Below are 15,985 nucleotides of genomic sequence, written 5' to 3'. Positions count from 1 at the left end.
TCTCAAATACCAACATACAAATTTTCACCATGTCCACTCAAAGGTAAATTCCATCCCTTTAATCCTACTATCTCATGAGCACTACTTCCTGAAAATGTTCTAAATTTCTGAAGACTTTTAAATGATTGTCTCTATTTTAGGCATACTTTTGCATCTTGTCTGAATGTAAAATTAACACTTACCCAACACTTTCAGGGTAAAGTGCTTGCTGACTTCCCCTGCTTCATTGGATGCTATACAGGTAAATCTGCCTGTGTCATCAGTCTCCGTCGTTGAAATGTGAAGGACCATTCCTTGATTACTTATAGTAAGATGGGTTCCAAGATTTAGCGATTGTCCATTTTTAAGCCATAACATATTGGGGATGGGGGTGCCATCAGTAAAGCACATCATAGAAGTTGGATTGCCTTTTACTATAGTCAGTTCCTCTGTTTCTCCTGCTTTGTCCATGCTTGGTGGTACTGCAGAGAAAAAGATATGATAATTATGGAATACCCTCAAACACTAATTCTTAATATAAAATAAATGCCCTGTTAAGCAATTAAATTTTCTAGGTTTCTTACACTTGTGGTTAGTGTGTGTGTGTGTGGGTTACAATTCAAGTAGAAATAATGCACCACATTTATTCAATGAAGAAAAATCTACAACACATTATCTGAGCTAAAAAAGTAAAGAGGGTTTAAAGTTCAACTCCTCTTACCTTACAAAAATGTTAGCAAAATGTAAAGTTTCCATATAAAGCATCTGCCAAATATGTACTTAGTAAAGTCTTCAATCTTGTATTGGTAAGAAAATAAATAGAATTCGTCCTCTGAGAGGCAAAATCTCAATGTTCTCAATTATCCAGATAGTTTCAATCAGGGGAAGATTTCTACCCTTCTACGGTTATACTTAGAAAATTAACTACATAATGCAACTTCTTTCACTTAATATCATAAAGAAACTTACCATAAACTTGAAGATTATAGTGTTTATTGTCCACTCCAGCTCTGTTAGATGCTACACAAGTGTACACACCAACATCGGACACCTGAGCTCTCACAATTCTGAAAAGAACACAGCTGCAGTTATCTTACCGACGGCTACCACATGGAATGTATTGCTCCACTTTGGCTATGACAGAGTATGATTGCAGAGGGCCAAATTCTACCCTGGCCTACACCAATTTCAGCACAGTTGCATTAGGGTTAACTGAGGGCAGAATTTAGCTTAGATACCTTAAATAACTGAAAACTCACCTGAGAATCTGTCCAGCTGACAACAACCTAATCTGGGATGAGATAGAGAGAGGAAGTCCATTCTTAAGCCAGTTTATTTGTGGTGGTGGGGTGCCAACAGCAGTACATTCAATGTTTATGGAGGCATCCTGTATGGCAGTTAGCTTCTCTGCTTCCTCTTTATTATTAGCTATTGCTGGCGGAACTAAATTAAATAACAGGTGAATAAGAGGGGTGTTCAAATTGGCTGTTCAAAATTATTCCTGTTCTAATCATAGCTCACCTTATCCTGAACTGCAAGATGTTACAGATATTGCTATTCTAACCAAAAAAAGAATCTCACATGAAACATTCCCACAGGATTCAGCAAGAACAGCGTCTCCAAACTTGGCAGCCAACAGACCTTCTGATATTAGTAACTGTGGGTCACAACTAACTTACATAAACATTTACATTTTAAAAAATCAAGTGCACATAGTAATGTTTACTTGATTAGATTAACAGAAATTGCTTGCAGACTTCACTATGATTGATCACATTTGTCCCCACAGGTACATGGTGCCATATTTTCCCACTAAGATGTTTTTATTCATTATGAAGGACTGTACCCATTGGCCCTACCCACACAAATAGTCCTGTTGGGCCTGATTCTTCCCAGTCCTGCTCCTGGGGTAGTCATTCACTCCTGTGCCAAATGAGTGTAAAATACTCCCAAAAGCAGAATTCTCTGTTCACTCACACAACTGGTAGCCCTGACACCCATTTTTACAGGTGTAAATGGCTACACACTGTGCTAGGCAGAGGACGATTAGTCTTACTGTCCTCAATTGTGACGTTAAATCAGGAGGATCTGGTACAAAATTATTTCAGATTATTGTTTGTATTAATTTAAATCCCGAGTAAAACAAAATTTAAAACCTGTTTCACTTCTGCATGACTCTAATTTTAAGAGGGCATAATTTGACTCAGATGAACAGAACTAAGATGGTGTAAAACTGGAGTAATGAAGTGTTCAATTAGGCCCATACAGTGTCTTTCTCCACAAAAAAAAAAAATGGCATTTTGGGTGGATTTGTTTTGTTATGGAATATACCATAAGAATTGATTTCTGTTTATCCCAAAATTTATTACTCAGCAATGGTTTCAATCATTTTGGTCCTCTGCAGTATGTTATGTTGAACACACTATGATATCTACATCAATAAACTACACATGAATATAGATACATAAGATTACATCGGCAGTCACTTCTTGGCCCTATCATGTGAGTGGTAACAAAGTCAGGATAATAGGTCAGACTTCAGTTTGTCACATTTAAAAACTCACCATATACATTCAAGTTGAAAATTCGATCTTCTTCTCCTGCAGGATTAGTAGCCACACAAGTGTATTTTCCCATATCAGATGTGAGCACTCCGAAAATGTTTAAGGTGCTGCCATCTGGAGTCACTCTATAAAAAAGATCATAGAATACAATGAGTTTGTTTGCCAGGTTGTAAGAACAAGTAAATGAACAGCTAGTGCGTACATTTCAATCAAGTTACTTCCCCACACGCTTTCTATGAAAATTCAGTACTTGTGGCACGTTACAGACTAAGAAATTTATTTGAGCTTAAGCTTTCATGAGCTACAGCTCACTTCATCAGATGCATTCGGCTGCTACTCTGAAATTCATGGAATTTCAGTTATAAATCTATTACTCTGTTCAAAATTTTAGCTCCCAGAGAAATTTGTTTTTAAATCTATTTTTATGAACTTATTGCATAAAATTCTGGTTTAAGGATTGAGCTGTTTTATCTTCCATTTGGATTCAGTTCCATCCTAACTGCAGTCAAAATGTGTCCATCATTCTCAGAGTATTTTTACATACAGCTCCCACCTCAAACCTCATCTGATAGGAACAACTATTTAAATGAGAACCTTAGGGATATTATGTGCCAATCTCTGAAATATTTAAAAGATAGAATCATAGAAGATTAGGGTTGGAAGAGTTCTCAGGAGGTCATCTAGTCCAACCCCTGTTCAATGCAGGACCAACCCCAACTAAATCAAAATAAAATAAAAATAAAATGTAAAAATAAAAATACAAACTTTGAGTAAGATATCATGTCACTTTCCCAGATTTGTGTATCTAGTTGTATAGGCCATTGGGGGTACTCTAAATTGTGCCTCTGGATTGGACCTGATATCCCCACAATTGCAAAGACATAAAGATGGCTTACAAGCAACATTTGTGCCTCCCTATACCCTGAACTGTATCAGCACCAAACAGCTTGTCCTAAGGGTCTGGTACGTGTCTCACAAATCATGTGTGTATTAGATCTACCTTGTGTATAGTGAAGTAGGCAGAAGAGAGGGTAAACAACATCTGTAACACTATTTGGTTAGCTAGATGTATTATGTAAAACAAAACAGATAAGCAACAAATCTACATAAAATTAACAAAATATCTTAGAATTATAGAAATTAAGGACAGAAAAGATCAATGTCACTTACTAAAGTAAGATTGTTCGGGCTCATAGTTTTATAATTCTTCTGCCTATGCCTTGAGGAGGTTATAGACTGAGAGAACACAGGGTTTTATTTTTACTTGCCTTATTCTTTGTGAATCATTGCTGGTAACTGGGTTTCCATCTTTAAGCCACTGAATAGCAGGTCTGGGAATTCCTTTGGCATTGCAGACAAGCCGGATACTTTCCCCAAGGAGGACGCTGACTTCACTTGGCATTTCAGATCCAACGATATTTGGAGGAACTTTTGGAAGAGGGGGTCAAATTCTAACCAGTTAAACTGGGGTAAACCAGGAGCAACTCCATTATTTCAATGGAGTTTCTCCCATTAGATCAAATTAACAGGGTATGTGTATATTCCTCCTGTTGGGATGTTTACAAAGGTGACTAGAAAAATCAACTTCATAATCCTTCCAGTGTGTACAGTAACCTGTTCATGTTCAGCAGATTGATAATAGATAATGCTACCTTTAGCATGTATTATAGCAATGCAAATAAAATCTATTGGATACCCTGATGCAGCAAACACTTAAGCACATGCTTAACTCTGAACATGTGAGTACCTCCAATGAAGTTCACAGGATTACTCACACACTGAAAGTTAAGCACATGTTCAAATGCTTAGCATCCCTGGTGACGGAGTGACACATTACTCAGTCCTAACCGTTATTCCGTTACTCCACTGATTTTTTTTTCATAAAGATCATGTGTCACAGTTTTCCTTTATAACCTCCTTTTGGCATCAAACATCACCTGGCAAAAGAGCCATAGCATACCGTTGCTCCTGAAATTCTTTCGGGCTCCACAATGTTCTACTCACATTTTGATTCGTGTAGCATTAGTGTCCAGTGTGATGGAGCCAGTTGCTGTGATCAGCAACAACCATATGAAAACACAATGCAATATAGCAAATAAACCTATTATTTTCAAACTGCAGTATAATCAGACGCAGAGAATATTCTTTTGCATACCAATTTCTGAATGACATTGTAGCAAGGTTTTGTTATCCTTATTTTTTGCTATTAGTTGCCTGATAGAAATAATGGGACTGATTCTCCACTCCGTTATACCAGTTTTATATAGGTAGATCATCTTCATTGTCTTCAGTGGACTTAATACCAGTTTTATGCCAGTGTAAGTAGCCAGTATGATTCTGTATAGTGCACACACATACTGTACCTTGAATGGAAAGGATGTAACTCTTCTGCGCTTTTCCTTCTACGTTTGAGGCAATGCAAGTGTAGTTTCCACTATCTGAATGCTGAGAGCGAGCAATCTGCAGCTTGCTTCCTCCAGACAAAATATGTATTTCAAGTGAGTCAGAGTTTTCTGAAAACACACAGATAAGAAAGAGTTGATTAGTATTAGAACTAGTCAGAAACAGCAAACACGTTTTGTGAAAAAAATTCATCAACATATCAAAAATTTTAAAAGATTTCATCCCACTCTAGTTCATATAAGGGGTATTAATATGGGGAAAGAGGGAGGAGAAACAAGACAATATGACCCTCAAAACAGCACAGGAAAGACACACTATGATCTATTATAGGAAAGAAAACGGGGGGGGGGGGAGAGGAGGGGAAGGAGAGTGAAACCAGGAAGGAAAAACATTACCTAGATGCTTCCCATTCTTTAGCCATATTAGTGTTGGTGGAGGAATTCCAGTAGCATCACATGCAAAGGTGACAGGGTTACTGATTGTTTCATTGATCCAGTCTTGTTCAGGGCCTTCTATACTTGGTGGCACTATTAAATAGAACAGCAGCTGCATAAATAACGTAGTCACCAAATTCCTCAGTAAACTGACTTTGGTTCAATTCTACTTTAGATAACGTGGTATATGCTCACCATAAACATTAAGATGGAAATTTTTATCATCTCGCCCTGCAATGTTTATGGCTTTACACACATACTGGCCAGTGTCAGACACCTAAAATGGAAAAAGAATTTTTATGTACTGGATCAATTTTCCTGAAGGTAACAGTAGACTTTTTAACACTAGAATTCACTAGTGGCCATGGGCTCTGCTATAGTTAGACTTTAAAAAGGCTCTGCCATTTGTAATCAGAACTTGATTCAAAGCTCATTGAATTTAATGGGAAGACTCCCACTGACTTCAATGGTCATTGGTCAGACCTATAAAGAGCAAAAATAACTGGTCAACAATAGTGACAAGGTGTGCATTAAACTAATTTAGTATACCTCAGTACTCTTGATTTGTAGCATTTGTCCATCTGCTAGCATCTTTATGTTTGCAGACTCTGTGATCATGCGTCCATTCTTGTACCAAGTGATAACAGGTGGTGGGACTGCATTGGACTCACACTCTAAGGTCACTGGGATTCCCACTCTCACAGTCATCACTACAAGAGATGCTCCACTGTGGTCTTTAATATTCGGGGGGACTGGAGAAAAAGTTAAAAGAATTATTTTCTTCCTTGTTCTGTGGGGGGGGTGGGGAATCAACCTAAGGAAAAATGGAAGATGTCCTCATTTCGTGGTAATAAATATTATTTAATATGATAGTGAAAAACAAACCATAAACAGTAAGGAAACTCTTTTTCTTGCTTTCTCCAGCTTGGTTTCTGGCTATACAAATGTATTCACCACCATCTGAGAGTCTGGCTCGAGAAATTTGCAGAGTCCGACCACCTAAAGTGATCCAAAGAGAGAAAGTTAGCTAAAATGACTTCTAGATTTATTCTATAGTTATTGTATTAATCTCAAATGAAATTTTGCAATGACGTTTTCTACGAACTGCAATTTAGGCACTAGATTAGCATAAGATTCTAAAAAGCACCACCGCTCTTGCTGACTAGCGCTGCCTAACACTTAGAGAAATGTCCTTAGTGAATTACAATTATTGGGTGCAATTCTCGGCTGGTGTAAATGGGTGAAACACCACTGAAGTCAATGGAGCTTTCACTAGAGAATTTGGCCCATTAATACTTTTCTTCACCCTCTTTTCCTTCGCAGCTACTTCCTCCCTCCTAACACAATCATGGCCTTTCCACTTAGCTCCCCCACAAGCCCTTCCTTCCTTTACTGGTCTAACATGACTTTCCCCGTTTGTGGACTAGTTTTGTCCAGATATCTGCCCATAGGCCACAGGCCTGCATCCCAGCTACCAGTAAGTAAATTATATGTCAGTTATTTCCCATACACCTACAAACATCCACCCCAGCCAATCCATCTCCAGCATGTCAAATTGGAACCCATAGCAGGGAATTGGGTCCCATTAGGATCTCTAGTTTTCAGCATCAAAAGTGGAGGATTGGGTGTAGGTCAGGGTGGTTTCCTGACATGATTCCTGTGACAAATAGGGCAACTTCCTATAATATCCTTGAAAACCCTTACTGTATTAAGCTTATGTATTATTGTGGGTCAGGATTGCATGTAAACTCTCGAGGGGGGAAATGTGACAGATGAGAGACCTGGGAGTTCAAAAGACTATACAGAAAATGTGCCAGACATGTATGGACTTTTGGCTAGGGAAAAGTTAATGCAAAATTCCCCAACTCCAGTTATGCAAAAACACAATCTTTTGAAGCTACACCCTCAGGAAAGGGTCATTGTCTGCTGGTTACCAGTTACAGAAAATCAAGGTCAAAGGCCCAAGCTGTATAAAGAGATGGCTGACCTGCCCAAGCTTAGTTTGGGTTCCAGATCAAAGAGAGATGAATGTGTAACCATCAGAGCCCTAAGCTGAAGTTGAGGGTAACCTCTCATAAGCTTTTTAGCATGCATGCAGGGTATTTTATTGTTTTAATATTTTTCTCTGTAATGCTTTTACTTTAAGAAAAAGCATGCTTGCTTAAAGAAGTTGTTTGGTAACTTATAGCTATAGGCAATACACTGGTCATAGCCCTCAGAGAGGTACTGTCCTTTTAAGCAGTCTGGCTTGCTGGGGATATCACAGCATAAGGCAAGGAGCTGTGCATCCTTAAATTCCCCAGTCAGGAGGGAGTGAGACATGGGTCTCTTCCCAAGAGAGGTTACAAGTGGGAGCCAGAAGCATAAAGCGGGTGCCCTTGATGGACCACAGAGGGGGAATACAGGTGCAGTTACCCTGGAATTGTGACAATTCCTACTCCACTTACTCCCAAATAGATGCTCCCAGCCCTTATTGTCTAAGGTCCCTGCAGTACCTTTGGCCTAGAAACCCTTAGGAAATAATGAATTCCCCCTGGGAATTACCAAGGTTCTTAAGGGTTGAGTTGAGGGGCCAGTTCCCACTGAAGTAAGTGATAGGGTGGTTGTTTTTTTGCCATGTAGACAAATGGGATTTGGATTGGATCCTTAGTTGACAAAGTGACTGCCTCAATCAATCATCATTCCTTTGAAACAGTCTGTGCTATATGAGCTGTCCAACAGTCTGATCCACACCAACACAAACAGTTGTTTGTTCCAATCCTTCCAGTCTGAGTGTTTCTTTTAATAGTGACCCCATTCAAAATCAAAAGAGAGAGATTCTAAAATATTTTAACTGTAGGAGGCCAGATTTATTACTTGTATAACTCCACTTAATGGAGCTACACCCGGAGTAAGTTTGGCTCCATACATTTTGCTGTCATATTTATCTACAGAAAAGGAAAGGATGAGACCCCAGAATTTACAGAAACAGCAGCTATTCCTCACCAGGCACAATGAGAGCGTTAGTATTCAAGCTGATAGGTTTTCCATTCTTGAGCCAGCTGAGATCGGGAGGTGGGAAGCCAGTGACCTCGCAGGTCAAGGAGATAAAATTATTCACCACCACAGTCAAATTCTCAAAATTAGTACCAACAACACTCGGAGGAACTGCAGAAAGAAATACAGTAATAGAACATACCGCAGTGTCAGCAAACAATCCTCCCAAAGACCCTCAAATACTAAAACAAAGCTGAGTTGCTGAGTGCTGTCAAATGGCTGAGTTAAAAACATCTCTCACATCCCATGCACTGATCCTCAGCTTTCTGCAAGTATCTGGAAATACTGTGATTAAAGCCAATCCTGCTCTCATCCCCTTTTCTACAATTCACTAAAGCCTTATCAATGTACCCACAGTTTGTTCCCTGTATGGGAAGTGAGTAATTCCAGATTCAGGAATTTTAAAGCAAATCATTTCTCAGGACATTTGCTCTGTAATATAAAGCTGACTAAGTTGGAGTTTACCTTGTCAGGGTGAACAGGAGGACTATACATCTTTTTGCTGATTTTGTATTTTTATTCCTGTTCTTTCTGCAATATTTTCTTTTTCATTACTGAGAAACCCCAAAAAGATTCCTTCAGAATAGGGTTTTTTCCCTCCTTTCATGTCCAGACAGGTCTGATTTATAACTGGTCAGCTGTGCAGTTTAAAATACTGCTATGTGTGTGTGTGGGGGGGGGGCCTTCCCAATCACAAATTAATTTAAAGACAAAATAGTTCAAAATTTGGTCGTACTCTGCATTTGCACTTTAAAACAAAATATTTGTAAATATATTCCTCTCATTGAGATCTGAATTCAGGATTCCATGTTTCTTCTGCAGAGCTGATACCAACAACTCTGAAAGAAATGCAGGAGAGAGTTACTGGCTTTCTTTTGGGTGGTATAGCCATTGCAGGGAACACAGATTCTTGATCTTAGAACACGGCAAAAGGATGTGATCAAATGTTCTGGGTCATATCCGCCAGTTACTCTCCAGATGTTTTGTGTCATTTCAGTGACACAAAGCAGTGGTTATTAAGTCAGGTTTATGGCTGTTTTGTGACACGGAAGAGGCATACAGCAACCAGAGTCAACTAGTGAATCTGGCTTATAGTTTTAAAATTTAAATATGTGGGTCCTGTGTGGTCAATACATTTGTCCAACGTGAGTATAAAATTCTACCACTAGTGTAAGTGGAGAATTGCATGTACACCATGTGTACATTGTCATTATCCACAGATATTTGAAAGTCTTGAAGTTCAGAGATCAGGTTTACAAACAAATGTTTGAAAATCAGGATAGCAAAAGAACATTGTAGTTTAAAAACAAAACCTGGACTCAGAAAGTCCAGAAATACTCTGTTAAAGTTCCAACAGCCGTCTTGGGACGTGATCCCAATGGAAAGTCTGCCATTGACTTCAGCTACCTTTGAATCACGTCCTTAACTGTGCCTTGAAATGGAAGAAACCCACTAATTGCCACATGAAAGAAATTTATGCAACATATATGGATTAGATTAAAATAGGCTTTTTTTTTGTAAAACTGAAATTCCCATACCCTTTACAGGAGAATAATGGGCTGATCTTGTGAAGGCATATAGATTACTAGGGTCTGTGATTGTATTCAGGGAAGACATGGATAAAGTTGATACATCTTATCTGATGTGTTGAACAAAGTGGGTTATCGAACGGATAAGGGGTTGTGTGTGGATCATATGCAGAAGGTTATGTTATATGCTGAGATCTCTGAACCATACCATGATGGAAAATGTGGATGTAGTCTCCAGTGTCTACTTGGTAGGTGTACAAGGTCATAACCCAGTATGAAGTTTTCTATGATATAGTGTATAAGGCAGGTCTTTAGCCCACAGCTGAAAGTTAGAAGGAGGAGTGGACATTGGTCAGAAGTAAAGGGGTAGAGTCAAAGTTAGTGCTGAAATCTTAACTGAATATGTCCTTTTTGCAGCTTTTAGTTTTTTAAAATAGAAAATGTTCTAATTTCCTGACTGCACTTACATTTGTTTTATACTCGTCAGTCTGAAAATCCCATCTTTCCAACTTTATTTTATTCCAACAATATCATGCTAATGTTATTTTAAATGGAGTTATGAATATTGTAACTCTATTTCAGCAGAATATTTGTCCTCGGAATTTTCTGGGGGGGAGTTTAAGAGAAGAAAAGTAAGTTTCTATTCCCGATTATTTTTAAACATTATTTTTCGTTTAATTAAAATGTTAATTTTCAAAATTAATTTTCTTGAAAAATGTTATTTAATAAAAGAATCACAAAACATGTTATTACCCTATATCCTTGCAAATAAACAAATCCCTTTAATTCAAATGTGACAGTCAATAAAAAGACATTGCCTTTCACATAAGACAATAAAGATTTTTATATTGGTGCAATTGGCTTCAGTACAGTGGTCCCACTCTTGGCCTAGTGCATCACTCCAGAAGCTTTATTTGAGGGCTTAAGTGGGATTTAATATTGCAGAGACATTGTGCAAGTCCTCTGCAGAGGAGTGAATTTCACCTATATAGAAATATATATGGTAGCAGTGAGCTGGCGCCACAGAGTATCAGCAATACTAAATTCTCCATTCAGCACGGTACTTACATATGCTCTTACCATTACGCACATGGTCTCATTGACCTTAAGGGCACTACCTAAATGCTGGAAGTAAGGCATGTGCTTAATAAGTACCTTGCTGAAATTAGTGAGTTTAAACTAATACAGAATCTGCAGACTGTTTACTTGCAATTGAAATATAAGCCACATGAGCAGTAACGCAGCATTAAATTTCCTTTATTTGAAAAGGGAACAATCAGCATCTTAGGAATTAGTAATCTTACCATGAACATTAAGGTTAAAATACTTTTTGGCACTTCCGGCTATGTTCTCCACAACACAGACATACCTGCCGGTATCTGTTATTTGGGAATTTAGGATCTAAAAGAGAAAACAGGCTTCAGTAGAACGAATACGAGGTCATTTACAATTAAAACTGCAAGTTATGTATTGCTGATGTATTAGTATTATAGGGATAACAATAACCAGTGTCATGAATAGGTTAGCCTAGGGCAGTATGCACTCCTGCTACCCACACAGTACCTGCTCTGCCAACCTGCGTGTTTCAATCGCCAGGACTGTCGGCATCTTTCACATTTATTTCTAATTTTGTTGTAATTTAATGAAATCCTCTTAAATGATTTAAAAATAAAGGCCTAATTCTCCACAGCATTTCACCATTTTAATGCCTGTGTAAAGGATAGAGCTGAGAATCAGGCCTATCTTTTTAACTGTTCTACCAACACCTTCCACTTTTACCTGTAACATCCTTCCACCAGATAAAGACTTGTGGTGGTCGTCTTCTGCTAGGAGCTGGCCATCCTTTTGCCAAGTTATGCTTGGAGCAGGGCTGCCAGTCGCCACACATTCCATCACTGTGGTCTTGTTCACAAGCACAGTGACCTCTTCAGGCTCATCAGCGCCGTTAATGGATGGTGGCACTACATAGCATGCAAAGCGGAACAAGGAGATTGCTATATAATACCATATAAGCAGTGATTTCTTTGTGAAATTGCCAGAGGAATAGAGCCACATATAGATCTTGCATTTGCAGGTTAAGGTAAAGAGAACTTCACAGTTAATTAGGGAACAATAATAAAATCCCAAGATAAAATACAGCACCAGATCCTCAGCTGGCATAAAGCAGCATAGCTCCAGGGACTGCAATGGAGCTATGGCTATTTACACCAGCCAGGGATCTGGTTCAGAATGGAGAAGAGGGGAAAATTAATTTTCCTGTTGTGAAGTTGAGTTTTTAGAGCCAGGACAAAGGAGGATTTCCCAGTCATTCCCCTCATCCTATTAATGAATCACTGGTTTTAGCAGTTTTGGAGTTGGAAAAAAACTGAGTACACTCAAAGCCAAGGCAAGAAGCACAAAGATTTCCTAAAAAAAGAACAGGAGTACTTGTGGCACCTTAGAGACTAACAAATTTATTAGAGCATAAGCTTTCATGGGCTACAGAGTATGTCTCTGACTGGATCATACAAGACTTAGACTTTGAAGCCATCCAACCCAACTTATGGAACAGTCCTACAGACTGTTAGGAGTAACTCCAATACAATTATATAGAAATGATCTAAAAATCTATAGAACTAAATGCCAATTATACAGAATTCTATAGCAGAGATATATATTTTTATTACCTTTTATATGATCTTACTGAGCTATTCTATATAATGCAATCATTCTCTATTAATTTTGGCAGGACTTTTCCTTTAGGGTCTTTTGCAATAAAAAGTGAATTTGGAATTTTTAAAAATAGAAAATAATGCAACATTAGCTCACAGAGCACTTGGACATCATATTGAATGGAATCTTCTCCAGCGTCATTTACAGCCACACATGTATATCTCCCAGCATCTTCTGCCTGAGCCCGTGGAATCTGTAACACTCTACCTCCTGGAGGAAAAACACATTCAAAATTTAAATCTAAAATCAAGTGATTTCCATCACTCAAACACGCCACATTCCTCTGGAGACCTGAGTCAATGAAGTCATGAATGACTGGGGGCAAAGAGCTGGGGATGTAATTTTCTCCCCATTGGTTTGTCTTGAATGATCACTTTCAGTTCTGGACTAACATAAAGCTTTTTGTTTCATAGTTGCTTTCTCTACATCCAGCTTGGTTTTAGTTGGAGGTTCATAATAAAATGTTGGCAAAGAATTAATTCCATTGGAAGGAATCTACATTCTTTGGAGACATATCAGCAACAGAGCTGTTGATCATCTAGAAGTGAAACTTTCCACAGTGAGCTAATAGAAAACTTTGTAATTGACTCCATTGGGGAAAGTATACCGAACTGTAGAATATTTGCTCTTTGGTTAACTATGTATGACTAGAAATTTTCACTCTCAGTGCTCAGTTATATATGGTTTTACTCTTTGACTTTCTTCTTTATTTAAAATATTATCCTTTAACAAATTGGTGCAATTCCCTCCCTGCTCAGAGAAGAGAACAAATGTTGGAAATAATACAGATCCAGATTATGGCTGGCCTCTGAACAGATAAGCAAAGATGGGGAGGGCACAAGGAGCTTTCCCACCCATATGCTGTACCGCCACCCACTGTACCGCCACCAGATAAAACTGCTGTGCTAAGTGCAGGAAGTACTCCCTACTAGTGCTCCCTGGAGCACGAGCTTCTCCAAAGGGATGGGTAGCAGAAGGCCATGGGCCTGATGCAAAACTGTCTGCATGAGGCAGCGGAGCTGATTGGCTAGGCAAGGAAGTGCATTCTGAAGCCTCTGAAGGGGTGCTGCAGCAAAGTGTGCATGGAAGAGCTCTGGGACACATTGTATCATTCAGACAAAATCCCTTTTGGAGCTTCCTCTGTGATGATGTGTTTCTGCACAGCCCCTTACTCAAGGCTGTAGCGAAAGGGCACAATCAAGCCCACAGAATATGAACAAATCACCTATTTGTGCAGGGTTCCATAGGGACTGTTCCATTTTAGGGTTTCCATGGCTCTCAGCTTCAATGGAGAAATGTTACTACTCCAAATGTGATTGTTTTGTTAAAGTGAAGTAACAACAACAGTGGATTGTAGGTGTTGTTCAATGTCTCTGATGCATATTCACCCATATCTGCCAATCAGCATGTAATAGCTGAATGTCCATATTCACAATCAGTTAAGGGATTATACTTTAAATAAAGAGGGTGGAAAATCAAAAGCATATATAAAGTCTGAGCACTGGATGTGAAAATTTCCACTCAAGAAAAAATGCATTGAGAAGGATGCACATCCAAAATTATTAGTAAATTGAGAACTTTGAAGATGAAAAATGTAATTGCCATATAAGTGCTAAGTATTATCATTATTTATTAAGCTCATCAGGTGATCCATTAAAATACCCACCTGGCAATATCAGTACTTTATCACTGGAGCTCAGAGGGTAGCCATCTTTATACCAGGTGAGAACAGGAGGGGGCATAGCATTGGTCTCACAATACAAAGAAAGAGGATTGTTGACAATCACATCTTTGGTTTCTCCACCTCTGCCTGTATCTACTGTGTTACCAACTTCCCATGCTCTGCGAGGTTTTTGGAACCTAGGAGGAACTACATTCAGAGAGAAAGAAGAGGTATAGAAGTTAGGATTTTATAGCAGAAATCCATATTTGGACAATCTAGTAACAAAAAAATACTGGAGTTGTTAAATAGCATCTTTGAGCTACACGACAAATAAGCATCCTAAATCAGATCCCATCACATCAGTCATGTACTCCATGCATGAAAATCCCAACGCCCAGCAGCAGTGTGAACTTGGTCATGCAAATAACTTAAGCACTACCGATTAATGTACTGGGCACTTCCTGTAGGTTAATGATTGACTAAATAGGAAGAACTGATTAAAAAAAAAAAGCCAGGAGAGGACACTACTTCAAGTTAACTGGAAGGTGTTTAGGACAAATATTGTGTTTATCCAAGATTTTCATAAGTGACTAGTGATTCTGGATGTCCAACCTGAGACATCTCAAAGGCACCTGATTTCTTAAGAAAAAGAATTTTTAGAAGTGCCTTATTATTTTACCCATCATCACTGCCCTTATAGCTAGTGTGAGCAAATTAATAGGTTTTCTTTTTCCTGCAACCTTTGTTCAGGCAAAACTTCCTGTGAAATAAAATTTGGTGAACTATGACACAAGAAATCAACCTAACTGCCAGAGCATAGTCCAGTGGCTAGCACGCAGGCATGGGAATGAGGAGAGCTCATCTCTAGATGTAGCTCTGCCAACCACTAGCTGTATGGCCTTGGGTAAGTCTCTTAACTATCAGTGCTCATCCTCCCCATCTATAAATGGAAATATTTGACACTTTCCTTTCTTTGTAAATAGATTTCAGATTTATAGATGAAAAGTACCAAGTATGTTTTCTCTCTCTTATGCTAAACAAGTTATAAAAACATTTCTGACATGAGTTTTTGGAGCTGTCTTTTTTGTTTATCCATACAGTGCCTAGCACAACAGGGCTGCAGACTGGGGCCATTAGTGCTACTGTAGGGAGAAATTTAATATTGATGCAAAAATGATATTAATAAAATTATTATAAATTTTTTAGATTGTTACAAACTTGTTTGCACCTTTACTGAATAGAAAATATAACTACAAGACTATCATAGCCAGGATGCTTGCGAATATAACAATACATACGTTTAGCTGGTTATGTTACAAAATATTTAAGCTAATCAAAGAAATACCAGAAGGTTTCCACTCCTATCTCCCAAGGACAAGCAAACCTTAAGAAGACAAACCACTTAAAATATTCATTCTAAAAAGGAATGTAGAGTGTGTTATCAGAGTCATAAATCTAGGTTGTAAAGTACCCATACCAAGGCCTTTTCTTTTCAAAGGAAAAACTCTGTGTTTTTGAAACTCCAGGAAAAAACGTGTCGCTGGAAATGTTTTAAACTTTTGTTTATTTCTTAAATGTTGAAATGACAAACACCTTTGTGAAAGGCATGCTTGCAAATATATTAGCTAAATGCAAAGCTCCAAATATAACTCCTAATGTCATTGC

At 38.4% G+C, this 15,985-nt stretch overlaps 1 protein-coding gene across 1 annotated transcript in view; it reads right to left on the bottom strand.

The window, feature by feature from the left end:
• Positions 1 to 15,985, bottom strand: part of HMCN1 (hemicentin 1) — a 323,326-nt gene that overhangs the window by 62,381 nt on the left and 244,960 nt on the right. The window contains exons 54-68 of the mRNA XM_077823933.1: positions 14,324 to 14,527; positions 12,754 to 12,867; positions 11,725 to 11,906; positions 11,250 to 11,346; positions 8,366 to 8,527; positions 6,266 to 6,379; positions 5,930 to 6,132; positions 5,576 to 5,657; positions 5,342 to 5,473; positions 4,907 to 5,056; positions 3,812 to 3,971; positions 2,544 to 2,668; positions 1,239 to 1,422; positions 949 to 1,046; positions 183 to 461 (exon numbers count right to left, since the gene is read on the bottom strand). Coding sequence (XP_077680059.1) covers positions 183 to 461; positions 949 to 1,046; positions 1,239 to 1,422; positions 2,544 to 2,668; positions 3,812 to 3,971; positions 4,907 to 5,056; positions 5,342 to 5,473; positions 5,576 to 5,657; positions 5,930 to 6,132; positions 6,266 to 6,379; positions 8,366 to 8,527; positions 11,250 to 11,346; positions 11,725 to 11,906; positions 12,754 to 12,867; positions 14,324 to 14,527 — 2,286 coding nt within the window. The remainder of the gene's footprint in view (positions 1 to 182; positions 462 to 948; positions 1,047 to 1,238; positions 1,423 to 2,543; positions 2,669 to 3,811; positions 3,972 to 4,906; positions 5,057 to 5,341; positions 5,474 to 5,575; positions 5,658 to 5,929; positions 6,133 to 6,265; positions 6,380 to 8,365; positions 8,528 to 11,249; positions 11,347 to 11,724; positions 11,907 to 12,753; positions 12,868 to 14,323; positions 14,528 to 15,985) is intronic.

This window comes from Eretmochelys imbricata, chromosome 8 (genome assembly GCF_965152235.1).
Source record: "Eretmochelys imbricata isolate rEreImb1 chromosome 8, rEreImb1.hap1, whole genome shotgun sequence".
NCBI lineage: Eukaryota > Metazoa > Chordata > Testudines > Cheloniidae > Eretmochelys > Eretmochelys imbricata.
The sequence above is the reverse complement of the archived record's forward strand: the minus strand, read 5'-3'. Positions and strand labels throughout refer to the sequence as shown.